Here is a 25,755-nt window from a genome sequence, read left to right as displayed (position 1 = left end):
TCGATTAAATAGCACGGAACAAACCAATCGTATTTCTCTTTCTTAATTATTTGTCAACAATAATACAGTAGTTAATTTGATCTTGTTACTTGAGATTTGATTGAAGTCAACGTTGAATACGATATACCTATATGGGAATTACTATTATAAGTGTATTGGGCTGAAAGAAAACAAGATATCTCAACACGTCTTTATCCACGACATTGCTCATTTATTTGTTTTTAGCTTGTAAAACATTGGTAAACAAAGGAAATGAAAATATTTCACAACTGATAAGGTGCGCGTAATATCGGGAGATCTAGAAGCATAGAAGAGAGACTATCTCTTGCCGAGTATTTCCGATTGCCTTTACCGATCATAATTTCATTATTTGAAAGAGTCAGCGATTTGTTTATAGTTTCTTGTATTTTCGGGATTGTTTTTAACCTTGACCGTGTTAATCTCATACTGACCAAAGAATTTTTGATGTATCCGTATACCCATACTATTATGTATCAGTGGATAATAGTATAAATCGTGCGCTTGCGTGGAATAGACTGCACTTTTTCTGTTGTGTTCATTTTGCAGTGAACGAAAAATCACATCTAATTACCGTAATACATACTTATTAGAATCTGTTACATGAGTATGAAGCTACGTTTATCGGCTAGCAAAAGTGAGTTATAATCGACGCGATGGCCATTGAGGAAAGTAATAATAGCGTATCTTTGCGGGATGAGCTCGTAAGTACTTTTCGCTACTTTAGGTTAGAATATCCGGGATTTTATTTCACATTCGAAACAATTTAATTAAGCATGATGACGACACATTTATTCAATTAATGAAAACACACAATCACCACTTGATTACCTTTATAAATTCACCAACACTTCGCTTTATAGCTGTTCTTCAAATTTTTAACAACTAAATTACTAGCTGCTTCTCTCTTTCATCTCAATCTAGGTCAGGACTGCTGTAAAATTTTTACAAAATCCCAAGGTAGTTCCGAGTCCTTTAAAACAGAAACAGGAATTTCTCCGAAGAAAAGGTCTCTCGGAAAACGAAATTATTAAAGCATGTGAAATTGCTGGGGGGGACCAAATTGTCACAGAAGTTTCGTTTACTCCTAATCAAAAAGAGTTCACAGTTGTTCCTATGAATCATGATCACAGCTACCCAAATTACCAACTACAATCGTATCGTCAAACAACATTTCAAAGAGTCAAAGAAATTCTAAATACCGTTGCTCTGTTTGGAACTGCAACTTATTGTATATATTGGTTCTACAAGGTGAGATTCCGCTCCTTATGCTGCATAGAATATTATATGTACTATGTTAGTTTCGAGATTCTATTGAAGATATAAAAATTGCCAAGGTTCTACCTAAAAGGCTCAAATGGAAATGGTAGTAATTCTGTTTCAATTAAACGAACCTGCAACAATTTAACCTTGTCATTTCTTCGAGTTACAAGATCAATTATACTATTTAAAAGAATTATCCTAATTGACTTTCAATTGTATTTTAGAAATTCATAGAGCCTTATTTATTTGGACGCAAGAGTCGCAAAACTGTGGAAGAATCTGTAACGGACTTAGACAAAACTATTAAAACCTCATTGAGAGAAATGAAAGACTCCATTTCCAAGGTAGAGATAGACGTCAGTAAACTGACGGAAAACCACTCCATCGATCCTAGCATACCACAGCTCGTTCAAGACTTGAAACAGGACTTAGCCAGTCTCAAGGGTCTACTGCTATCAAGGTACAGCAATGTCTATTTTGCAGAGTAAATAGTGATTTAGTTTTGTCTGAATTTGTTTTGTTCGTAAGTTGTGAATAATATCGGAATTACATTTTCTTTACCAATAGGAAACAATTTCCGAGTGTACCGGCATCCATTCCAACTTGGCAGCTAGCAACGTCGACAGTAAGAGAGAAAACAGGCGATAGAGAAGATCTGGATGATGCAGGGAGTGGTAGCAGCACCAACAACTCCGATAGTTCTTTGGAGATGATAAGAGAAGATCCTCCAAAAAATTGATTCAGCCTTAACCGAACTTGTGATTTTATTTCATTTGTAGATTTGCTGTACATGCCAATCATGTGGTTATCCTAATGTGTATAAATTTCGATCGATACAAGGACAGCCAATATAAGTTATGCTAACGAGTACGGATCACTACAATAAGCTGTTGAAACTCAGATCAATATCTTTTTTTCTATAAGGAACAAGTTTAGATAATTTCTCAATTTCCCCAACAATTGAATGAAAATTGTTAATCAGGAGGCAACTGCTGAGTCTCAAATACAATGTTTCATTACATCAATTCTTTTACAATTATGGTAGACTTTTTTACACGCATTATTATGGATGTTGGTACGATCATTGTTTTGTACATATAAGAAAAGTGTTTCATTGTTACGCAGGTTTATTGTTAGTATATTACTCATACAATTCAGTCATACGATAAATTGCCAAATATACGAATAAAAACAGATCGAATCATTGTTGTTTATTCAAGAAAAACAGCCGACATACGATTCGGCACACGTTTGTATATGACTTATTTAAATACCCAGTTATTTTGTCACTATGATCAAGAATTTATTATTAATAATAATATATAATTAATAATCATAAATCTATATATATATTATCCACGTAAATATATATATACACGTGTATATATATATGTATATTTATAGCTCATGTATATCACTATAATATTATCTCACGTATACCACAACCGCACGCGACATTCGCAAACCGACAGATGCACGGCCATCCTTACTAACATACACACTTTGCGCTCTAATATGTACAAACCATGCAATAATAATGATGTTTAGGGTTATTAGAAGATAAGCGGGCAAAATATAGAGCTATGTTCTCATCAATTCTTTTCCATGCCACATACAATGTTTGTCCTGTTAATTTTAAATTACGTGTACATGGATCGTTCGAGCGAATTACGATTCGATAATTAATCAACGGCGACCCTAATGAGTTGAATAAAAAATTATAACAAAGAAAGATATTTCTGTTGCTTCATAATGTTTATTATTACTGTTTGTCTGATTCTTCATAATCACTTCAGGTATAATCGGCATACCGCTGCCTCACTGATACAGTGAGCGTACAGCTAGATATCTTCTAGTACACATTTCCTAGTTATTCTAGGGCAGCTAATAGAATTCGTTATTGCAGTATGGTTACTTGAATAATTATTCGGATCATCATTGCCTGCTACATACGTCGAATGGCGTAAAATATTTACTAAAAATATCAGTTTGCTGAGTGGAATTGAAAAGAGGATTAGTAATGATGACGATAATAAAATAAAAAGCTAATAGAAATTACGGTTTATCGTGCATTTACAGACCCTGATATTTTGTTTTCATTTTTCACGTGTCAAAGGTGAAAGGCGAATATGACATAAAAGCAGAAAAAAAATGATACCCTACATAACTTATTGTGCTGACGTAGGTGATGGCTAACAGTAGCTTGCTGTGTGCACTTTCTATCGGCGCTACTGATAAGCACAGAAAGTGGAGAGTCTAAGGCAAAACTTTGTCATCTTATTTCATGGGTAGCGCTTAAACGTTCCTATTATTAATTATTAATAATAATTCTACCCTAGACACACTAGACTGTTAGCGGTTTGAACTCTAATCTATTCTATGGGTTTTACTGGCAGGGGCTATGCTACCATGTATGATGTAAATGTAAGTTTCTAGAGAGTACAGAGCGGACGTCCTGTGTAAACCGTAAGGCATCCAACACTGGAAGTAAACTGAGTAGCGCTGTGTCGCCGGCATCACTAAACCAAGACTTTATCGGTATTGCATTATCTGTAATTTAAACGTCAAAAATTGATTAATCAAGTATACAATCTGCGGACTGCATAAACCATGCAAGAGTGACTCTGCTACAAAAAAAAAAGCCAATTGAAAATAGAAAGACTTATTTCTATAAAGAATATTGTTCTGGAGTAATGCATGTCGTCCAAAGTGATAACGGGTTATAACATTTTCGCAATTCAGTAGGTATAATAAACACCACTATAAATAATATTCTAAAAATTTATAGCTTACGTGGATAAGCTCGGTAGGCGCCAGGACTATTGTCTAAAATGAAAACAGATGCTAAGTCTGAGCAAATAGCAGCCAAATCTTTAGTGTAAGATCCCATTTCTGGAGTGCAGTGCTGTCTATAATATCTCCGTCTTAGAATCCCTCTGTTGTTGTCTAGTTTGTCAGCAACTGCTGCTCCATAAATTTCCATTGAAGCTGTGAATACTACCAGCTCGTACCTGGATCATATTGAACATATATACATTACTTCAATTTGTCGGTGCCAACAACAATTTTGAAATATTGAATAAAATTTAAGCAACTTACCACTGACTAACAATGTCCAAGAAAAAATCTACGTGTGGCCTTTTATGAACAAAAAATCTGACTGGATGACGATCTATGGTGACTTTGAGGACAAAATCTGGCGGTGTGCCTGGCCTGACAGTCGGTCTTGCAACACCGTCATGGTGCGAGTGAATTAGTGTCTCGTCTAAGTCCAAAACTAGGACTTTTCTCTTAACTATACCTATAGATGGTGAAAGAGCATAATTTGTTTTGGTAAAATAGAAACAACCGTTATTGATGTTTATTTTAAATTTGATACTTTTTTTAATAATTACATTACTTACTGAGTCGGTGCCTAGATAAAGGAGACAACGGAAAAATTTCATATTTGACTGGTTGCATCTGGGAAACCTGAAAATAATTTTTTTTTAGTCAACGTTTTTTAATTTGATTCAAAGCAGCTACAACCTTATTGTGTCCAATGAATGCCACAGTATGTACTGTACAAAATTGTGCACTAGTCAAATCTTGTTGTCAGAATTCATCAATCAACATATTCAGCGATCAAGATATTATTCAAGATAATGTAACTCCAAAGATCTATTCTATATACATTATCAACACATATACCTATACATTACTGTAATATCTGCATAGTATACATGGCTGAATTCATACAACACATTAATATTAGATTAAATTTCTTTTATCTCCTTTTGACTTTTCTATCAAATGTGATGCGAGAGGGAAAAAGTTTATGTAATAATCTCATGAAATCGAAAGTAAAGGAGTGGGAATAAATGAGAAAAAAAAAGAAGAAAACAGGGGAAGGAACTTGAAATTAACAGTCTGACAAGGTTGCAATAATGCAAGGAACGTTACATCGTTATGTGATGACATGAGGCTTGTTGAGAAATATATGATTTCAGTCACATTTTTCATCGAAATAAGAGTGCATATGTCGAGAATTGTAGATCGTCGATCGGTTTCGGGAGAATAAGGTTGTATGGGCCGCGCTCGCGCACGATTCGCCTTAGCTTAGGTGCGCTACACCTACTTACGGCTCTAACCTGCTTCTTTAGGAGAAAGCAGACGCAGGTCCATACCCGGGAGGCCATCAGGAGGAACGCTCTCATCCCCATTTGCAATTGCTTCAGCATGTCTTTAGTATGAACAACCTAAACTCAAAATTATACACTCGATACCTAGAAGTCTGTTTCTTTACCCCTTCACACGGTTTCAATCGCGGTGTTACACAAGCCCTCTCGTAAACAAACGATGATATCTTTGTTACGATACATATATGCAATATTTACACACGATCGTACGATACACAATTTTATTAATCACATTTTCGCATCCTTGATTATGTTACTACTAACTATTCGACACTGTTTCAAGATTATTAACTGCTATAATCTTATCACACACACCATGCAGTGGCCGCCATCTTTCGCACATCGACCCAATTTAATCGTGCGCACGAACTATGCGCGTTTTCTGTCAAAACGAATATCACACTTTTCAGTTTACGAATTCGGCACGCTATGCACTTATTTTTTATTGCATGTTCTTCCCTTTCGGATAGATCGTAAAATTATTAGTCATTTAGTTATACATGTTAGGTTTTATGAACGCAGGCATTTTTCTATGAAAATGTGATATGTTTGGTATACCCCGCGGGCACTGTCGGGCACAGCGGGCAACAGCCGCCGGATTGTCACAATTTCTGTTTCCACGTTTTCTCGTTCGTGAAATTATACAAGCTGGTGATTCTAGGGTGATTCCGAATCTCGAAGTATCGAGGCGCCCACTCTCGTGGATTTCTGTAGAAGTAGTTTAGACATGCAGCGTATGTAACTACTAACAGTCGAGTTCTGTAGTGCCGGCAAAAAATGCACACGCTCGCGTTTTTCATGTCCGAGGTCTCCCATTTCGTAGCGCCCTCTGAAACGAAATAAGTTTTAGAATAAGTGTCGTGGTTGCCGGATAGTAATTGCATATCGTTAAGCGAACAATACTTTGTTGTATTTAGGCATTTAGTAACACCAAATCTGTCGATAATGCAAAGCATATTTATCATAGCGAAGTGTCACTGTACGGTTCGAAACTGAACAAATCACAGACATTAACAAATGATATTATTGCAGTGTGAACAAGCAATTGACCAGATTAGTAAGTTCAAAATTAACTGCAAAAGATTATCTACATTGTACTGCTTAATCTCCATCGAATTGCTGAATCTGGGTATCCGCACTGGATCGAAAATTTCCAACCAATCACGTCAACGGCTAATATTTTAATAAAAAACAAGGTTTGTAATTCTAATCTTATTTTTAATTATTTTTCGTATATATTTGCGAACCAATCCGGTACCGCCAATGCCATTGCGTGTTCTTGAAACAACACGCGGCAGTTGCTTAGAGATCGGTGCGATGTTTTACGAACGCCGTACTAAAATTCAGTATGGCATCCAACCGAGAAGCAGCTGCTTGCGTTGTTTCAAAATATTGCGAGATTGCGGGAACGCTGTAGTTCGTGCTTCGTATCTTTGTGCTTTTAAGTACGTCGTTGTGTCTTTTATTGGAGCTTATTAGCCGGTCGATTAGCCGGTCTTCGAGCACGATGGCCGATTTGACAGAGTTGAAAATGAATGTTGCTGCATTGAAACGCGTCGACCCGTACGTTAAGGATATTCTCGAGACTGCGACCCATGTAGCCCTGTACACATTCAATGCCGAGAACAACGAGTGGGAAAAAACCGACGTCGAGGGTGCCTTGTTCGTATATTCACGAAACGGGGAACCCTACAACAGTGTGTTGATCATGAATCGGTAAAAACGCTAACATTAAGCATCGCAATCATTCAGAAATCGTTTCTGACTGACAAAAAAAAATTAGCGGCAAAATATTGAGACCTAAATTTTCTCCTTCGTATTACGAGGACGTGTTTTTTGAACATGTCCCACACATTGTCCCAAAACGCTTCTACTTTTAACGAAAGATATTTGTTTTTTTTCTTCAATTTTCAAAACTTACCACCGTACTATAAAATTTTTCTTTCTTGCAGGCTGAATACCAATAATTTGATGGAACCTGTAACGCAAGGGCTCGACTTACAGCTGCAGGAGCCTTTTCTTTTATACAGAAATTCAAGCTGCAATATATTTGGAATCTGGTTTTACGAAAAGGAAGAATGCGTTCGCATTGCGGCTATGCTTAACAAACTTGTTAAGGATTCTGAGCAGATGCGAAAATCTACTAATAAGGTTAAGACTAAGAAAAATTCAGGGCCAAGTGTGAACAGTGTCGATATATTCAGCATGCTGAGTAAGGCCCAAGAAGACTTCAACACTAACAGGGGAGGGCCAAAATCTCCAGGGAATAACTTATTGTTGGAAAACATGACAGGTCCTTTATCAGCACCTCTCGGACCTGATGTTCCTTCGCAAAGCGTTATGGACTTCTTTGCCAAGGCTAAGGTAAACCTTAGGGCTGTGCGGGTATCATAATTCTTCGGATCAGGTCGGAAAAAAACTGTTAGTATTGGGTTGGGTGCCCGAAATTTTCAGCATTCCCAGAAATCTGTAAATTCTCAAAAACTTTAGAATTACCGCTAATCCGGGAATTCCCAAAAACTCTGGGATTTACGAAAATATCAGTTTAGTCAAAATTTTTGGGATTCCCGGATCTCCCGATGAATGTTGAGACACTTTTTACTGAAAGTATTGATTTCATATAATTATAATATTTACTATTAGTATTTATTTAATATTTAATCGATACTGTGAGTATTAAGTAAGTTAGGTTACCCGCGTCTCGGGCTTCTCAAATATTTCTGGCTTTACAAAGATTACGGGTTTCCCAAAAATTTTAGATTTCCCGACACTTCCGGGATCTCTAAAAAACATGACCTGATACAAACCCATCCCGAACCTGAACTTTTTTCCTGAGATTTTGGAAAAATGCACAGCCCTAGTAAACACATTACAATATTGGGGACTAACAATGATTTTAATACTTAGATCAAGTTTACACTGGTGGACAGAAAGTGGGAAATATCACATCATCACGCCTTTTTCTCAACAATTAGGTAAACCCCGGCCAATTCAAGCCGGGTGATCAACCTCCAACAGGCAACCCTGGTCCTACAGGACCTGTAACACCAGAGACTAAGCCATTGTTGGCGCGTCTGATGTCAAATCCAGCCGCACATACTCTTGAACATATTGAAAAACAACAACGATCTACAACGCCCCAGCCAGGACCTCCATCTCATTCTCAATCTCAGTCAGCGTCAACTATTCAGCCAAACAACGTATCAGGAAATATAGTGAACAGATCTAAAAGGCGAAATCGCATAACTACGACCAATCTCGAATCTGGGGGTACAACTGTATCAACAGCTGTACCACGAGAACAGCCACCATTGACAAATGCCAATTCAACTGATACAAATAGTACTTCAGGGTTTCTCAGGATACAGTCTCCGACTAACACCACGTTAAATAATCATCAACAATCATCCATTCCTAATGCAAATTCACTTGCATCCTTATTTGCCCATGCTACTGGACCTACGGTTAGTAAATAGAGCTTCTCAGCCAATTCGAAACATAACACGAAAATTGTGGGATTCTTAAAATCTGAAAAGTTATATATATCCAATTACGTAAAACTTTGTAATTCTATGTCATCGGATATTACTGGCAAAACTTGAATAATATAAAATTCCAAAATTTGTCTACAAACCATATACTTAGCAGTGCTTTGCGTAACAGGAGACGATATTTGTGTGCTGAATTTTGTTGATGCAGAGGTATCAAATGATTACATTGCATGATATTTCTTGCAGGCATCTGTAGAATCGTCGAGCTGTTCAGCAGTCGGTTCTGGCCCAGCATTGATGCCACCTGTTATGTTTGCTGCCCCTAGTCCCCCAGATCCATTGACAAGACCGGTTGAGCCGCTGACAAGGAATCAGTTATTGCAGGCTTTTAATTACCTTCTGAGGAGCGATCCAGACTTTGTCAACAAACTTCATGAGGCTTACGTGAAATCTTTTGGTGAGATACTATCTTAGGTTCATTATTCGGACCACATTTAACCAGAATCGTCATGCAGGATGTGATGGACGGTTATATTATACACCGACTGATCGATAGAACTAAGCTAAAACTATTCCTACAACACACATGTGTGTAATAATTGATGGGAATTGGTATGTAATGTTCGAAATTCGTGATTTTGACAAAACTCTCGAGTGAGTTTTAGGTTGAGAGTGAAAAGGTAATGATTAAAAAAAAAAAAAATAAGAAAAAAGTTAAATATGAAGTAAATAATTGCAAGAAAAAACCCTGGACAGTATTTTTGTAAGACAAAATATTTTCTTTGAGATGTTGCACCATGCAAGAAAGTTTTCTTGTCAAGTATTGCAGTTTTGTCTGTGTTTTTGCGTATCTCGCTGCGCAGTATAAAACTACTACAAGGTTGTTGTGACAATTTATGAAAGCCTTGTAAAGCTATATAATGCACGTCCCGCCAAAAGATTTTTATCTGTGATGGCAATTTGATCATATTAAAACTACATAGTGTCTACTATGGTTATACATTAAAAATGCAAAATAAATGAAACAATGTTCAAACAAGATGAATGGGATTCCTATTTTATCGAGTAATGACTCACCCTTTCTGTAATACGAGTGGCAAAAAAGGTGTATGTAACAGGCATTGAAGGAAGAAATGAATAAAATGAAATGAGCAAAAAATGTTCAGTTATTTTATTTGTATTATTTTTTTATACTCTGTATAATCGCCCTGCGCAAGGCGATACATCTCATTATATGTGTATAAAATCGCGTATCATTTGAATTAATATTCATATTATTATTATCATTATTATTATTTATTATCAAGTTAAAATAATTATACAATATTATCACAATATAATATTTATTCGGAATATAAATAGAGCTATGGAAACCTCAATCGCCTGTTGGCTGTACGAAGCGAAGTTTAATTTGACGTTAATGGACCTTAAATGCAGAATCCAACTTTAGCCATTCCGTCAATGTTAAATCTCGTATGAACTGAGAGCTGTCGTTTTTTTTCTCTATGTCGCTCAAGTTCAAAAATTTTGCTGCACCGCAATTCGCAAAATTTTAATCATCAGAGAGAAATTCTTTTTTTTTTCGTGTAATGCGCGTATTCCATTTTTTATTTTACCCTGTGCGTGAACAATTATTAAAATACATGAATGTAACTAGTTTTTTTTTTTCTCGTTTCTCAGAAAATGATTTCTAAACTGTATTATAATCGGATTAGGAGGTTGTGAACAAATCTGTTCGTGCCTCTTACGTAACACATCTTAACGTGATGTTACAAATGATCTCAATTATTTTCAAATTTTGCTTTTCTGGTTCATAACTTATCTGTTGTACATCGCTTCTATTGAACATTGTGTGGCACAGTTGCTAGTTACTCCGCAATCGGGTTTGCGAGGATTTCGAAATTGTTGAAAAGTTTTCAAATTCAGAGGAGAGATTCATGAAATTTAGTTGAGGTAATTGGATCAGTAAAGCGATCTAATAAATGAGCTTTGGTGCACATTGTTTACAAACGTAAACTAAATAAATTTCATTGAATGTTAAAAAAAAAAACATTCTTATTTTTCACTAATGGCCATTATGTCAGAATCTTCGACTCTTTGAACGGCTAAAAGCAATAGCTCTGAGTCAATTGTTGAATAATTAGTAGAGTATCATTGTAAACGATCTACGAATTACATCCTATTGCTAATTTTATTAAAAATATATACTATATGTCGATGAATATATTTCATATTACTATCCAATTTTACAGTTTGCACAGCATTAATTTTACTATATACTATGTTACAAAATCTTGGTTTTCCATATTGTGTATACTACATATATATTTATATATTTACATTATACAAGTGCGAAAACAATTACGGACGGGGATACTACACATATATACTCGTTGTTAATATAGGAATCCGAATACAACATGATTACCTGTTCAACTCGTTGTATTTTCTTTACCGAGGAAGTAAAAACCGTCTCTCGGTAGGGGGGGCGGGGGGGGGGGGGGGGACATTACGAATGGTTTAAATTTCTCCGCAACGAACATGCCGAACAGGAGCTCACAATCAGTAAAAAATAATCCCCGTCTTTGAGTAGAAAAAAGCAAAAATCATAAGATATGAATATTGTCTGAAAATGTTTTTTTTTCCAATTTTAGTTTTTTCTCTTTCTTTTTTATTTCTTCATAAAATTCACAGCCAAGAGAAGCCTCGTAGGGCCCGCTAGCTTTCTTAAGGTTCTATACAATTATATAGTATATCATATAAGGCCAACCCTTTGAAAGAAGTCTTTAAATCACAATTCACACATGCAGCTGTTGAAATACCTGTCCATTTATATACGTATGTCCTACATATACGTATATATGTATGCGTATATTTGCAAACAGCGCGTGACATTTTGTTGTTGTTTTTTCGCGTTTCGTAGGAGACAATAGTACGGTGAATATCGCATGTACGATAAATAACGGCCGTGTTCCTTGTGCTTACCAACTGAACGCGTATTACAGTAAAAGAGGAAATTTTTGAAAAACCTTTGAATTCCAAAATTTATCTACACCTGCGGATATATTTTTTCCTTGCTCGGATTTATTCCGATTTCACCAACACTGTCGGACGCCCGATGATGCGACGGGGATGGAAATGTTCAACTCGTGTTAATTCGCTACTCAGTTCTCAAAAATATGTTTCACGTATCTTCTCTTCACTCTCCAGCGGATCGGTTAATCGTTAGACGAGAGGCACTTTCGGCGGTCCCAAAAGGGGCGGCGCGTTATCCGGAACTCTGCAGTGCGGGCCGAGCTTATCGCACTGCGTCGGCATGGGCTTCAAAAGTCGAACGGCCAAACCGGCAAGAACAAGAAGAGCGACTAGGCCGCATATCGGGACGGCTATCGTCGCTGTTCTGAACCAGCCCTCGGTCGCTTGATTCCCGTGATTGCTGCTCTGGATAGGTCCGAAATTGTAGACTCGCTGGTCCCCGGACAAAACTGCAATAATCAAAACGACTTGTTACATCACTGCTTCAGCTCTTACACATTCCACATAGTCATACAGTCGGAATGTATATTTGAAATTGCAATTCTCCGATACCATTATTTTCTTTCTCTCATCGTTGGGGGAAAAGATTCTGCCGTCATCTTGAATTTGTGGGAACATTTTTTTCATTGTCAAACAACTCGCCCGTTTTGATATTTTTTATGAAAAATAGTTGTTACTAAACTTGTAGGAAATTTAATTCTCTACAACGTAATGGTCATGGAAATTTTTTGATTAAATTTAATATTTACCACTCAAACCATAAATTCAACATGACGGCTGAAGTTATCGCAGAATTTGGTCTAAATTCTGGATTCTGGAACCCCGCCCGCCCAACGATAAGACAAAAGAGTGATGGTATCGAAAAATTGCAATTCTAGTTGTTCTTTTTTGTACACAGCGACTGGGCTGGTAGGAAACATCGTGACAATCCGCGTCCGGACTCACCGTGGAGAGTTCTATTGAGTTTCGTTTGAACCGCGGGATCGTCGACGTGATTGCACAAGTCCTGTTCGCAGCACAAAAGTCCCGCGGGACACTGTCTGTCCTTAAAATCATCGCCGAGGCACCCGTGCCAGGGACTTCGTTCCGGCCTCAGCGATGACGGATTGTTCAGGCTCGAGGGTAGTTCGGTGAAACAACCCGTGCCTCGGCACAAGTATCCCTGAGTCACGCAGGCCGCCTGGTTGCAGAAGCATCGCACCTCGCGTCCGACTGATCCTGAAACGAAACGATACGAAATGAAATTGCGCAAGTTTGGGTCTAGGATTCGAATTTTTCAGGGTGGTCCGAAGGAGAAGGTGGAATTCCGAGTCCCCGCGATCCATCTATAAACGATATGTCAGTTAGCGGAGAAGGACGAACGCGGGTCGAGGACAGAAAGGAGACGCACGTAACTCTCATCCATCATTTACATAGACGGAAGTGGACCGAGATTCTCCTGGCTTGTCATAATAAATTAAGGAAGCCGGAGGCCCGAAGGGCTTTTCAACGCAGAAGCACACATGCCCACGTAACGTAACGTATAATGAAGATCAGAGCGGACCACCGCATCGCACAATTTGCCGATTGAATTGAAAAGTTTGAATAATTGGGATAAAAGGAAAAAGGGTCAAGCATACATATACATATGTGTATGAGTTATTCCCGATGCAAAAGAAGCAGCAGCAGCATCGAGGATGGAATGTCTCTGGTAATCAGCGGCGAACTGGAAGTCGTAAAAGATAACCGTGCCCTGTTATGTGGTACATGGACAATGTTAAGTTGCACGTAGATGCGCGTGTACGAATACATATAGAGCGTATGACAGAGTATGCTGCACGCATACCGTGCATCCTGTAACTATACACTATACTGTACACACCTTCGTTAATGCATGTATGTATAATAACGTGTAATGCATGTACGTATGTATGTACATGTAGACGGAGAACAAGAAGTATAAGGAAAAGGAGGATAAAAATGAAGGCTTGAAGAGGGGTTCGAGAGAAGTACATGGACGCAGAGAAGCGCGGCGAGAGAGAGACCCCTCGGGCGTATTAATGAGCCCGATATGAAATAAACCATTAAAAGGCATATAAAAGCGGCCGAGGCGGTCTGACTAACTAACGTCGTATTTATTATTATAATATCAAGCTGTCTTTCTCCGTCGGTACCTCGCTCGCTAATAAGCCAGCGGCGTTGTCTCTCCTCCTCTCCTCGTGCGTCTACTCTCTTTCTCTCGGTAAGTTTCACTCGGCGTTCTTCTATCCGAAAGCCCGGCGGGTCTCCTCGAGGGCAGAAAGAGGGCGCGGGGCGGTAGTGGGATTCAGCTCGGCATGGAATATAAAAAACGCTAAAACAGCCGAGTCACAAAAGAAAGATTAAAGTAGAGAGAATATACGGAGAGAGGCATGCGGCTGCCGCTGGTGATGCTGACGGAGCCGCTGCTGCCGATGTTGCTGCTGCTGCTGCTGCTGTTGCTGCAGGGATCTCACGAATCAAGAGGCGAACCGCGCGCTGATGCAGAGAAGAGTGAGATGAAGAACTGGTAATGCTTGTGTGTACGGTACGTGCGTGTGTTGCGCGCAAGATCGAGCGTGTGCGCGCTCGTTTAAGATAAAAAGGGATAAAAAAAAGAAAGAAAAAAAAAATAAAGTTAAGAAGAAGAAAGAAACAAAAGGGAAGGGGGAGAAAAGGACGGAAAAAAGGAAAGAAGAAAAGCAGAGAAACAGCGGGAGGTCGTTTCGACGAGCTCCTCTCTACTCCGGCACGGAACCCGGAGAGGATCCTGAGAGCTGGAGCGAGACGCGAATAGATTCGACTCCGGTTAGCTAAACAAAGACGTAAGACGGGGCCCGCCCAGGTCTCTCGTTCCCTTTGGGCTCTCTCCCAAGCTTCGAAACACCGAAAACAAACAGTGCTCTTCGCTCACGGGGCCATTCGTTATGCGTCCCAGGCATATTAATTATTTTCCGACAAGCCTTCTTAATTCATCGTTATTGTTTTTCATCGACCTCTACGCGGCATCAGCAACGCAAATGGACCCTATCCAAATACCTATATAACGTATACATATGTGTTTACCGCAACCCTTTGTCGTGCAGTCCAGCTGCTCTTGATGGTTGGTTGCTTGCCTGCTTGCTCCGGACTGATCCTTTTATTTGACGAATATTATGTCCTCGCATATATTGAATAATGTTGATGATGTTAAACGGCAGGAATGTCTCCACGCGGTGCAACATTTTTTCTAACTCCGGGTTTGTATTGTACAGCCGATCCTGAATTGTTATAAAACGGCTTGTGGTCGTCGATTTTAAATATTCTTTCAATATGAATACAGTCCGATAGTGGGAAGAGTCGTTTATCGACCGTTTGGAATTGAAATTTTGAAAATCTGGAATCGGTTAGTTCGCTTTGGTACGCACATAATACCGGGCCATGTTATAGACGTTCCGTTAATCGTTTCAACGACGTTATATCAACGAGCTAGCTAACCGATCCACTGCGGGAATGTACGTTATACCTGTTGAATAAATTTCAACGCCCGATCGAACGTCCGGGCGTAGTAATTATACATATCCTATAAAACGAATACGTAGCTAATTCGCGACTGCTACCGAAATGCTACATAATTAATGTGACAATTCGTCGCGATCCGAGTATGCGAAACCGGATTTCACACGTTCGAAACCGAGTTAATGTTTATACGAGGATCGAATTTGAGTTGTGTATTTTCGATTATACGCTATCGCATGGGATTTATAATATCCGTTGTATTATCCCATGTAATACACACGCAAGTAACTTACAGTAAAATGTCGCGTACGCGATTCTGCTGGCCAACAGGTTCTATTTCTCAATTCTTTCGATAACGGAATGTAACAAAACTTTCATCAACTGTAAGATTATATAGGTATAATACATGTACCCAGGTACGATGTAACGGCATACAGAGTGAATTGCTAACGCTGCATGGCCGTAGTTTGCTACAATGTAATGCGCATGCGCTAGAATCCGACAGCAATTGTTTTCTAGGGTGACCAGCCATCGTGACGGTAACCTCAAAAATGTTGCCACTTGTACTGGGGTAAAGGAGTAGAATCTCTGTTGGGGAGCAAAGGAAAGATTCTTCATCGTCCTCGAAAATTTGTCATTTAGTAGTTTTAAATTTCATCCGAAGCATCGCTGTCATCGTGAATTTCCGAAGTGAAGTCGGTAAGAATTGACAATATATATATACATAAACAATATGGATCGTGACCGGAACGAAAAATTGCTCCTCATTTGAACGTGAATAACGTTAAGCACGCGTGTTAGTTATTGTGGAGAAAAGTGATAACTATCGTCATTATATTAAGGTAGGAAATTAAATTGATCGCATGTTACTTAGCAAAGATAGCATAAATATTATTTATTAATTGTGTGGCTTTATTAAAAACGAATAAGTGCAGCTTGAGGATCAACATAACCTCACAAACTTGTTGTAAATTTTTGGCGAATTATAATAAAAATGCGTATATTTGTCTCTGTCTAGTCTGCCCACCACCCGTTGGATCTTTGCGATATCAGTGCCGTTCAGAGTCAGCCAGCGCAAGCTTCCTTGTATATGGATTTTCGATGCCGGATCAAAGGTACGAAGATTGAACTCCTTTATTCTAGTCCCCCATGAGTCTTCGGTTCAACACCGACAGGTGTCAAAATATTTGAGGTTAAAAACATCGCGGCGAACTGCCGTATAAATTTATGGCGGTTGGTCGCCCTGGGAAATAACTGCTCTCGGATTGTAGCGCATGCACATTAAATTTTAGCAGACGACAGACCGTTCAGTCGTTAGAAATTCACTCTGTTCCCACATCTTGCAGAAATGACAATAAAAAAAAAAAACAAAACTTTGTTTTTAAAATGTTGTAAAGATACCGCGCGTTATTGGAAAATGTCCTCGTGACGTCAGAGTCTGGTTGTCGGCGCCATTTTATCGCCACATAACCTAAGTTTTTAATTTTAATCGAGGCAAATCGTAATTCTTGGGGTTTTAAATTACTCACGTCACATAAATTAACGAAACGTAACGAATGATATACCTGTTCTACAATCCACACGCGAAAAAATATGGTCAACGGTCAATTGTAGGCGTGGCTACTTTAGTTTGATTTTTACCGCTAGATGACGCGTTGCAAAGTGAGTGAATCCCAATAAAAGCGATCGCCGGAACGCGTGCGCAGGGCACAATTTTCAAATACATATGTTTGTATCTACCTACTTAGGTTATATGCACACAAGTCTGGCAGTTAGGATGAATAATTGGTATGCGTAGCACGGCGTTATATGCAGGCGTGTCAGCAGCCGCGTCCAATTGAACATTGAAATGCGTATTCTGTTTCTGACACGCGCGACGCATAAAGGGACCTCGACGATTGACACGCGTGTGCGCCTAGTTGACCGTCCCGTAGGGGATCAGCAGCAGTTTCTTTCACCTCGAACCGCACGCTGCACTTCAGGGCTTCCTTGTGTCGGTGGATGCAGGCCTCGCGCACACGCGTCCAACTTTCCGCACCGCTACGTGATTGCCCTGAACAATTCGCAGCCTATTAATAGATTGCGTATATAATTTGCCTTTTCTCTATTTTTCCGTATTGGCAAACTCTGCATTGGCAGCATGGCTGCATGGCACTGGTGCAGAATTACTGAGATCTATATTTATAAATTGACACCGTGCAACGTGCAATGCAGCTGCATTTGCGTTTAATAGAAACGTCGCTGAAGAGGATATGTATCGATAATTATTAATTATTATCGATTTACCGGCTTTATTATCGGTAATAATGTTTCAATTCATACACACGCGGTAATTAATACCTACTGGTACGTACGGGTGAAACGTAAGATTCTGATTTTTTCAAACAAGACCTCGAACCTGAAAACTACCGTACCGCACCGTCAAAGCAGTTCTTTTTATATCGACCGTATGACGGATAATTGAGAGATTTTCATCAAATAATTATAACCTGACCGAATTAATCTTTCGTTATGAAAAAATAATATCTCGTCGGCATCTGTCGGTTGGCTTTGCTCTCCTCTGCCTCTCCGCACGCATACCTATATATATACTTGACGTATACCTATAAGCCGCGATGGTTACCGCATCAATGCTGTCAGTCATCGAAAAAGGCTTCGAGATCCTTTATATTTCGGGGCCATGAGAGTGCAGTCGTTAACCGTGCTGCGGCTTGTACAATATTCAACATTGTGTATTTATTATATACTCGTATATATATACTATATGTTCGTTGGAATTTGACTATGGATGTGTATGTGGGTACACTGGAGAAGCTAATGAATAATCTACATGTTTAATATCACGGTTCGATGCTGCGTGCACCCAAAGCGTACTGCACACTACGTACGTGTAATAGTTTCTGTACTATCTATTCATTAAATGTTATTGACACTGCATGGCAGCAGCTACCACCGTGCACAAGGCGCGGTTGTTGACCGATTACAAAGAGGCTTAAAATCTTTAGCTCCGCGTGCATGGCTTATATAGCTCTATACTCGTCCTATTTGAATAGTCAGGAAATGGTATGTACGCATGTACCTAATATATACCGACCTGGGGCGTATATACACATTCTAATATTGACCGACTCGAAATGGTTTCGAACGTATAAACTAGCCGAGGGATAATTCTTGAGCAAATATAGAAACTGCAGCAGCAGCAGCAGCGGGCAGATGAACGATGATGGGAACGAATACGAGAAACTCGGGATTTGGGCATTACTTTACCATCTCTGTGCAAACGGCGCGAATGGTCATATACCCGTGAATTTGAGGATATATTAGTGTAATTAGAGCCGCAGGTAAAACCGGAACTCTATACTTGTGGGAAAGTATCAGAATCCGACAGATGTTTAGGTACGTTGGTCTAATTTTGCATTCCTTTTTTACGTAATAATTTATGAAAATAACGCGTCTACCACGGAACGAGATATCGCTGAACGATTAGGTATTACGGGTTCCAGGTAAAGCCTTTACTGCAGTACGTATAATGTGTACGCAACATCGGGAAGTTTTACACCGACATATCTCTTGCAACGGGGACCTAAATTATTCCTCGGATTGCCAGCTCCGTGAGATAAATCAAGCTGCTGCCGCTGCTGTTGCCGCCGCTGCTGCTGCTGCTGCTGCTGCTGCGAATGAATTACAGTATATTCGAATCGTGTGTACACATATCGGTATACGTATACACACTTCTCGGAATTACCGTGGTGAAACGACGTTCGTCGTCGTTCCTCCATCAGTTTCGATAACTACAGACAAATCTTCGGCTGCACGCATATTTATATCTCGGTTGCACGAAGGAGTGAAGCAACAAGTTTGTATAAAGGTACCGTTTCAACGCACTGTGTAATGCAGCATCGCCTTGTCTCGAACGGCTTTAATGATTTTGCACGCTGTACCAAAACACTTCTGAATTTACGGTCGGAAGAAAAGAGAGGAACAAAAATCGTTTCGGACCGTTCGAAACTTTGATATTTCGTCAAAGTTTCATTTCTCTACTTCTCGTATCGATACCAAAAAATTCTGAATTCGGCGCTTTAGGAACTTTTAAAAATCGTAATTTTCACCCCGCCCCAATTTGACGGAAAAATTACTTAAACCGTATTATTTTTCATGCGATTCTATACTTGTCGTTTCATTCGTACCCACTATTAATACCATTGCGTCACGAATACTGTAACATTGCTGGAGATATTTCGAACGTTTTCATCCATACAAGTCCGCGCAGTTAGTCCGATATTAATATGCCTGTATAACAGGCCGTTATACCAATGAACTCTGGCACAGCTGTACGAGTGAATGGTGCCGGTCAGGTTTTCGCTACCTGTCGACCGTCTCATCCTGACATTCTAAAACAAAAACATTCCTGTGTATTTGCTCAGACCTGTAACTATCCGAGCATTAAGGACTTCGCTGCGAACCGTGAACGACGACGAGGACGGGGTGGAAAAGGGGGAGGGGGGGGGGGGTCGAAATAACCGACCGGTCAGAGTTTTGGGTCGTCTGGGCGTGGGGGACGACGGCAATTAGCAAGAACAATAGAGAACCAAGGGCCAGTTCTTCTGCGGCCGCTCTCTCATCGGCATTGCTGGCTTAAGTCCATACCTTTCTGGGAAGCACCCGAGGGCGAAGGTATAACCTGAGGTTTCGACGTTCCTTCCACCGCTTCAGGGCAGGTAGTTACGCACCGAACGGTCGGTGTCTCTCTCTCTCTTGGGTATTTTAGGCGGTCTCACGCAGCCAACCTTGTGCATGAACGTGAAAAGCTAACTGTCCACAAAAAAAAAAAAAAAAGCCAGACCTTTAGTTCACTCGATCATCTCGACGTCTTTTCACCGTGTGTAGCTGTAATAATTGTAATCAGGATTTGGTCACTGTGTGCTAGGGTCTTAGAAGACGAAAAATTTTTTTTTCTTATTTTTATCAAACGCTCATCAAAATTTTGGACAAGCTATTAGTACTGATATTTAGAGGTTCCTATTTTATTTTTTCCATTTTCCATCCAAATAACACGTAAAAAAACGGAAAAAGTTGGAATTTTTTTTCTCGTAAACGGCTCGGCTTATCAACTATATAAATATTGTTTTGTATAGGAAATTTTACGCTCTGCAAAAGAAAAGTACTGAAATAGAATTCTCCTAAGTCTGACCGATTAAGAGATATTGAAGGTGACTCAATGTTTATAGGCGAATATCTCTTGAGCAGTTAGAGTTAAGGAAATTCTATCTCAGTACTTTTTTATAGAGCGTGAAATTTAATATAAGAATCTGCATTTAGATAGTTTATGAGTCAAGCCGTTGACGAGAAAAAAAAATTCAACAATTTTCTCATATTTTTAACGTCTTATCTGAATGAAAAATGAAAATAGAATGGTAAATAAAACAAATATTTACCTCTAAATATCAATATTAAGACTTCACATTTGGCTGGGATATTCTAGTTGAGATGCTCTGAGAAAATTTTGATGCGCGTTTGAAAAAAAAAGAAATGAACTTATCGAGTCGGATTATTTAGTGTTTCCATCCTGATTTATAGAAATATGTATATACATACATACGTTATGTACGCAATCAGCGGGTTGACACAATTTTCCCCTTCCACTTTCTTATTTGATAACTTATGACATTCTATTACCACAGCAATAAAATTAAATATTAAAAAGGAAATTGCCTACTAAGAGCGGTAGCATTAATTGTTACAATAATAACAAAACAATGGAAACTATTTTGCTCTTCTATCTCGAGAGTGCGCTGCAAAAAATTTGTGTTACCAACAAACGTGGGAAAAAAGTCAAAAATTCTACTAATCTTTGGTTACTTCATCACCCAGCTCGATTCGGGTGGTAATTTTTCACAATAATTTGACGAATAAGGGTCCTAAACCAAAGCATTGAGTTGTCAACCCGCTGCGCGCATTGTCAAAAATTTCAGGTTCTTTTGGTTCTGGTTTTTCGATGAGGTACGAGGGGGTGGTTCATATCTCTCTCTTTCTCTCTCTCTTTCTCCTCGAATTTGTTACCGAGGCATCCTGCACCCTGGCAACTAGTGATTAGGATGCGTTTTAGGTTGGCATCGGATTGACGCAGCCCTACTTAAATCGAGGTTCGAGTATGCGGAGAGACGCGAAGGAGGAAAGAAAAGTAGCGGCGTGGAGAGGAGAGGAGAGGAGAGCAGGCGGAGCTCGAAGGATAGGGACTGCAGGCGCCCGCCATCAATTACAAGCAATTGCCAAATTACTCCAAATTATATATACGAGGTCGGGTTATAAAATTTTCTTCCCCCGTTCTCCGTTCTTGCATTTCTCCTTTTCTCTTCTCCTCTCTTTTCCTCTATCCCGCTGTTCGGGCGAGCGTTCTTCGTCTCAACACAGCGAGGGAGGATTTATAATATACTCTTGTGCAGTTCTAAATGTGTAAATAATGACAGAGAGGATAAGAAATCGCCGACAGAACACCGCGCAACGATTATACACGCCACGACCGCTGTACGGGAAAATAAGAGGAGAGGAGAGGAGAGGAGAAAAGGAGCTTCGAGAGTGCGGAGTGAAATTTAGAGGACAGGGATAAATGCCCAAGATGATAGGCTACCAGTCCATGGATGGAACGGGGAACAACCTGGAAGGTAGACAATGCGCTGAGAGTCGGACCGTCCTGTGCGCAGGAATTATACACACACAATAATAGACGCCTGTATAATCCGAATCCGCCGAAATTCGTATCGTTCGGGAAACGTAATTAACGGTCATTATACGGCGAGGTTTCGTCGAGACAAAAGAGTGCCGACTCTAAAACTGCTGCCTGTATAATAAGCAGGGATTCAGAGTCGTTATGTTCTCTCAATTTGGCACAAAAATTTTGCCAACAATCGTCGAGGACTGTACCTATAAACGCGTTGACATCGCCTTGTCTTTTTTTTCTCCTTCTTTGACGCGGATCAGTCTAATTTTCTATCAACGATATATCGATCGTACAGCGAACGTATAAATGCACTGTCGCGTTGTCGATCGGTATTCGTAATTTTTTTTTTTTGTACTGCACGACGTACTGCAAAAAGAGAGTATAATAATACAAAGTGAATATCTAGCGCAATAAAATGATGACGATTTCGTCATAGTTATTTCAAACCTTCGATCTATGTAACGTAATAAGTATATCACTTCTGTAGCAAACGGCGATAATATATAAATATATATATTAATTCGACGGGAGTTATCAATTGCTGTTTAAAAATCTGCGACTCTGTTTCATTATGCAAGAATGTATAATATGAGTTTGTCTTACGAATCTGCGATCCGCGGTGTAGATAAATATTGCACCCCTCGTTTGAATAACAATATATTACTGCATTTTATACATGCAACCTGCAAGCTTGAACGCACACTGTGCAGCGGATAAGTGCAGAGCCGCTGCTGCATTGCACACATGTTCGGCAACGAAACTTCAACGTAGGAATACATGCATCACGCAATGCTCATGCAAAGATTGGCAGACCCGCGGCATCGTTTGCGCTCGTAAGCATCTCTAATTGCAAAATAAACGGGTATAAGATTTATATACATATATATATATATATATACATACATAAGTGTAGTGTAATCTCTCTGTGCATGTCGGTTGAAATCACACTGCTGAAGTTACGATCTTCTGTATGCTGCGTATGTAGTTGTATACATATATGATATAACGAGTGCACTTTAATGCAGCGATTTCCTGAACGTCAAACGAGAAGGTAATGGCCATTTTTTTTTTTTCTTGTAACGTACGAAACTCAAGCACGCAAATTTCAATCCTCTGTCCACAGTTCGCGAAAATTTCCATACGTTTATAACCGAGGTAGTTCCGTTCTGAAGAATTCTACATATTTTATTCGCGAAACTAAAAACAGATGGAGCTGTTTTTGCAATTATATTACTTGTATGAATTTTTCTTTTCAAATTTTCAAACCCGAGTAATACAAGCCGATATAACGGTTGGAAGTTTGCCTTGATTTTCATCGCTATACGATTAGTTACTCGGGTCTAGTTTTATAGTAAACTGTGAGGGATATCGGATACGCACGAATTAGGAAACGAGGTAGGTATGTAAGATAGATGTAAGCGTGTTGTAGGAAAAGGCTAGAATTTTTCACCGAGCCGATCGATCAATCGCAGGTAGATATTATACAAGATGAGAAAGCGCGTCCCTGCAGGCACATGAGATACCGGATCGTCGGGTTGTCACGAAGAATTTTTTTCTCCCTCAATGGCGGTTCAAACTGTACAAGCGTACATATAAAATGTGTAACAAAACGTTCACCGCGAATTCCGTTTACCACTTAACATTACTACCCTCGATAGATTTTTATGCGTGTACCGTATACATACATAATATAGGTATAATAAAGTTTGTATACCCGGAGCGTATAAAAAGCCCATCGTCACTCACGCAACGTGCATGATGGACCGACCGATCGCTCTACCTTCCAATTTAAAAAACGCCGCTCACTCGTTTCAAAAGTGTAAGAGGTGTTCCTCTTACCGAATCTTTTGATCCCTCAGCTTACTCGACCGCAAGTTTTTCGACCCTTTCAACGCACCGCGCTTGTATATTATCGCAACTTTGTCGATGAGAAAGAAAAAGAGATGAAAAATGAATAAATAAGAAATAATGATGTTAACATGCGACGGGTGAAATGGTGGTCTGAAAGTATATCGAATATCCAAAGATGGGAAAATCAATGAATTCATATTACGTAAGAATTTTAATTTGTAGAAAGTCGGAGAATACATAGAAATGACGAAAATGTTCTTATAGCTAGAGAAAAAAAAAATCTTGATGATTATAATTTACTTTGTCTCTTATATATTTTTTATAGTCGAAGATTTGTTTTTATTTTTCCGATATATCCATGAATTTCTTTTATCGCGATTCTGTACTTTATTCCTGTTATATACGTTTGAAATTTTGCACACATTTAGACTATTCCTCATAGCTAAATTGAAAAATTCTATACGAATTATTCAACATTAATTCAGAAGTTTTGAAAATTCGATATTCCGATCCTTTGAACTTGTGGTTACATATACGAAATCGTAGCGCAGCCAGATCAACATACTTTTGGCGATAAGACGAAGCCGAAACGCATCTCGTCACATCACCCACGCTTGAACGGAGATGACGATGAAATAAAATACTGCAACGTACGCGATACGCAGGAAGCCTGCGTTGATTCGTTCGCCTCCTCCGATATTGACCCTCGGACCTGTGCTCGCGTTGTTTAATATTTATTTATTTATAATGATAATCTACACATGTAAGATCGAGTTCAAACGTTGTACATTCTAATATACATATAACATGTTGATAAATTAGCCGATAACGGGCATGTGCCATTGACACGGTATGTTGCCGTGCGTATACAACGTACTGTACCTACATATATATACATACATATCAGCCGGGCATAGGTCGAAATAAACAGTAGTCATTCAGAGGTGTAACGAAACAGGGTGCTGGGATATTTATCGCATAAATAATGTATAAGAAGGCAGAGCATACATGTTTAGACATCAGCAGCAGCAGCAGCAGCAACGGCGGTGACTCAAACAAATACGAAACATACTCATCGGATTTACCCCTCGGTACAATTTTCGTCGTTCTTTCATACATAACTGCAAGTTACTGTGTGGGATCTCAACAATGGCTAAGGTTTAGTCTGTTCATCGGAGGATTCGCATCATAATATTATAATTATTGATATATGCTCGCTCTTGTATGAATATACGTATATGCAAATATTTAGTACGATAATACATGCGCGGATAAGCTTATTCGTTACTGTGTCGACGTCCTAAAGGAGTACTTTGGTCGATTTTTACTGTTACGAATACATTTCTAAATATCGAAGTCCACGTACATATCCCAACAATCGGAAATGAATAGAAACGGAACGATTAGCAGAATTAGGAATCCCATTTCTTTAAGTTTCCGAATTAAGCATGAGTTATTCCAATGAGACACTGTTCGTTTTAATCTGTTTATTCGTTTCTATTCGATTTTATCTGTTCTTTCCTACCCCGTCATATTCGCGACAATGCCACCTCTAATAGCTTGTTCGTTTCAAGTATTTACTTAGAATAAGGGATGGCAGTTATCAATCCGATTCAATTCTGTCTGATTCATATCGGAACAGATCGTATTGAAATTCTCAATACGTTTCTATTCTTTTCCGATTCTTGGAATGTCAAACGCGAAT

At 39.1% G+C, this 25,755-nt stretch overlaps 4 protein-coding genes across 6 annotated transcripts in view; 2 read left to right on the top strand and 2 right to left on the bottom strand.

Moving 5' to 3' along the window:
• The first annotated feature begins 141 nt into the window (after positions 1 to 141).
• Positions 142 to 2,477, top strand: Pex14 (peroxin 14). The gene is made up of 4 exons (XM_046614129.2): positions 142 to 722; positions 943 to 1,269; positions 1,506 to 1,741; positions 1,849 to 2,477. Exons 1-4 carry the CDS (start codon positions 675 to 677, stop codon positions 2,018 to 2,020), a joined length of 783 nt encoding a protein of 260 aa, XP_046470085.1. The 5' UTR covers positions 142 to 674; the 3' UTR covers positions 2,021 to 2,477.
• On the bottom strand, positions 2,208 to 6,184 carry Dd (CTD nuclear envelope phosphatase 1-like protein dullard). Of its 2 annotated transcripts, none has more exons than XM_046614131.2 (5): positions 5,412 to 6,184; positions 4,686 to 4,752; positions 4,381 to 4,582; positions 4,075 to 4,292; positions 2,208 to 3,831 (listed from the first exon to the last, which is right to left on the bottom strand). In XM_046614131.2, exons 1-5 carry the CDS (start codon positions 5,499 to 5,501, stop codon positions 3,686 to 3,688), a joined length of 723 nt encoding a protein of 240 aa, XP_046470087.1. In that variant the 5' UTR covers positions 5,502 to 6,184; the 3' UTR covers positions 2,208 to 3,685. The 2 variants fall into 2 exon arrangements, with proteins under 2 accessions (XP_046470087.1, XP_046470086.1); XM_046614130.2 differs by having other exon boundaries at positions 5,403 to 6,181.
• A 294-nt stretch (positions 6,185 to 6,478) lies between these two features.
• Positions 6,479 to 9,699, top strand: DCP1 (decapping protein 1). Of its 2 annotated transcripts, none has more exons than XM_069133842.1 (4): positions 6,479 to 6,655; positions 7,412 to 7,829; positions 8,441 to 8,923; positions 9,197 to 9,699. In XM_069133842.1, exons 2-4 carry the CDS (start codon positions 7,431 to 7,433, stop codon positions 9,422 to 9,424), a joined length of 1,110 nt encoding a protein of 369 aa, XP_068989943.1. In that variant the 5' UTR covers positions 6,479 to 6,655; positions 7,412 to 7,430; the 3' UTR covers positions 9,425 to 9,699. The 2 variants fall into 2 exon arrangements, with proteins under 2 accessions (XP_068989943.1, XP_068989942.1); XM_069133841.1 differs by lacking the exon at positions 6,479 to 6,655 and adding an exon at positions 6,788 to 7,175.
• Positions 9,700 to 10,107: 408 nt separating this feature from the next.
• LOC124213160 (BMP and activin membrane-bound inhibitor homolog) overlaps positions 10,108 to 25,755 on the bottom strand; it is a 34,236-nt gene continuing 18,588 nt past the window's right edge. The window contains exons 6-7 of the mRNA XM_046614135.2: positions 12,932 to 13,204; positions 10,108 to 12,435 (exon numbers count right to left, since the gene is read on the bottom strand). Coding sequence (XP_046470091.2) covers positions 12,176 to 12,435; positions 12,932 to 13,204 — 533 coding nt within the window. The 3' untranslated portion in view covers positions 10,108 to 12,175. The remainder of the gene's footprint in view (positions 12,436 to 12,931; positions 13,205 to 25,755) is intronic.

Source organism: Neodiprion pinetum, chromosome 2 (assembly GCF_021155775.2).
Source record: "Neodiprion pinetum isolate iyNeoPine1 chromosome 2, iyNeoPine1.2, whole genome shotgun sequence".
Taxonomy (NCBI): domain Eukaryota; kingdom Metazoa; phylum Arthropoda; class Insecta; order Hymenoptera; family Diprionidae; genus Neodiprion; species Neodiprion pinetum.
The sequence above is the reverse complement of the archived record's forward strand: the minus strand, read 5'-3'. Positions and strand labels throughout refer to the sequence as shown.

Coding starts and splice junctions, on each gene's coding strand:
- Pex14 (XM_046614129.2), top strand. CDS start 675: ATGGCCATTGAGGAAAGTAATAATAGCGTATCTTTGCGGGATGAGCTC. Junction 723..942: donor TATCTTTGCGGGATGAGCTC/GTAAGTACTTTT, acceptor ATCTCAATCTAG/GTCAGGACTGCTGTAAAATT. Junction 1,742..1,848: donor AAGGGTCTACTGCTATCAAG/GTACAGCAATGT, acceptor CTTTACCAATAG/GAAACAATTTCCGAGTGTAC.
- Dd (XM_046614130.2), bottom strand. CDS start 5,501: ATGCTGAAGCAATTGCAAATGGGGATGAGAGCGTTCCTCCTGATGGCC. Junction 4,583..4,685: donor TTTATCTAGGCACCGACTCA/GTAAGTAATGTA, acceptor CACCATCTATAG/GTATAGTTAAGAGAAAAGTC. Junction 3,832..4,074: donor CGCCTACCGAGCTTATCCAC/GTAAGCTATAAA, acceptor TTTAAATTACAG/ATAATGCAATACCGATAAAG.
- DCP1 (XM_069133841.1), top strand. CDS start 6,967: ATGGCCGATTTGACAGAGTTGAAAATGAATGTTGCTGCATTGAAACGC. Junction 7,830..8,440: donor TTGCCAAGGCTAAGGTAAAC/CTTAGGGCTGTG, acceptor AATTAGGTAAAC/CCCGGCCAATTCAAGCCGGG. Junction 8,924..9,196: donor CCCATGCTACTGGACCTACG/GTTAGTAAATAG, acceptor TATTTCTTGCAG/GCATCTGTAGAATCGTCGAG.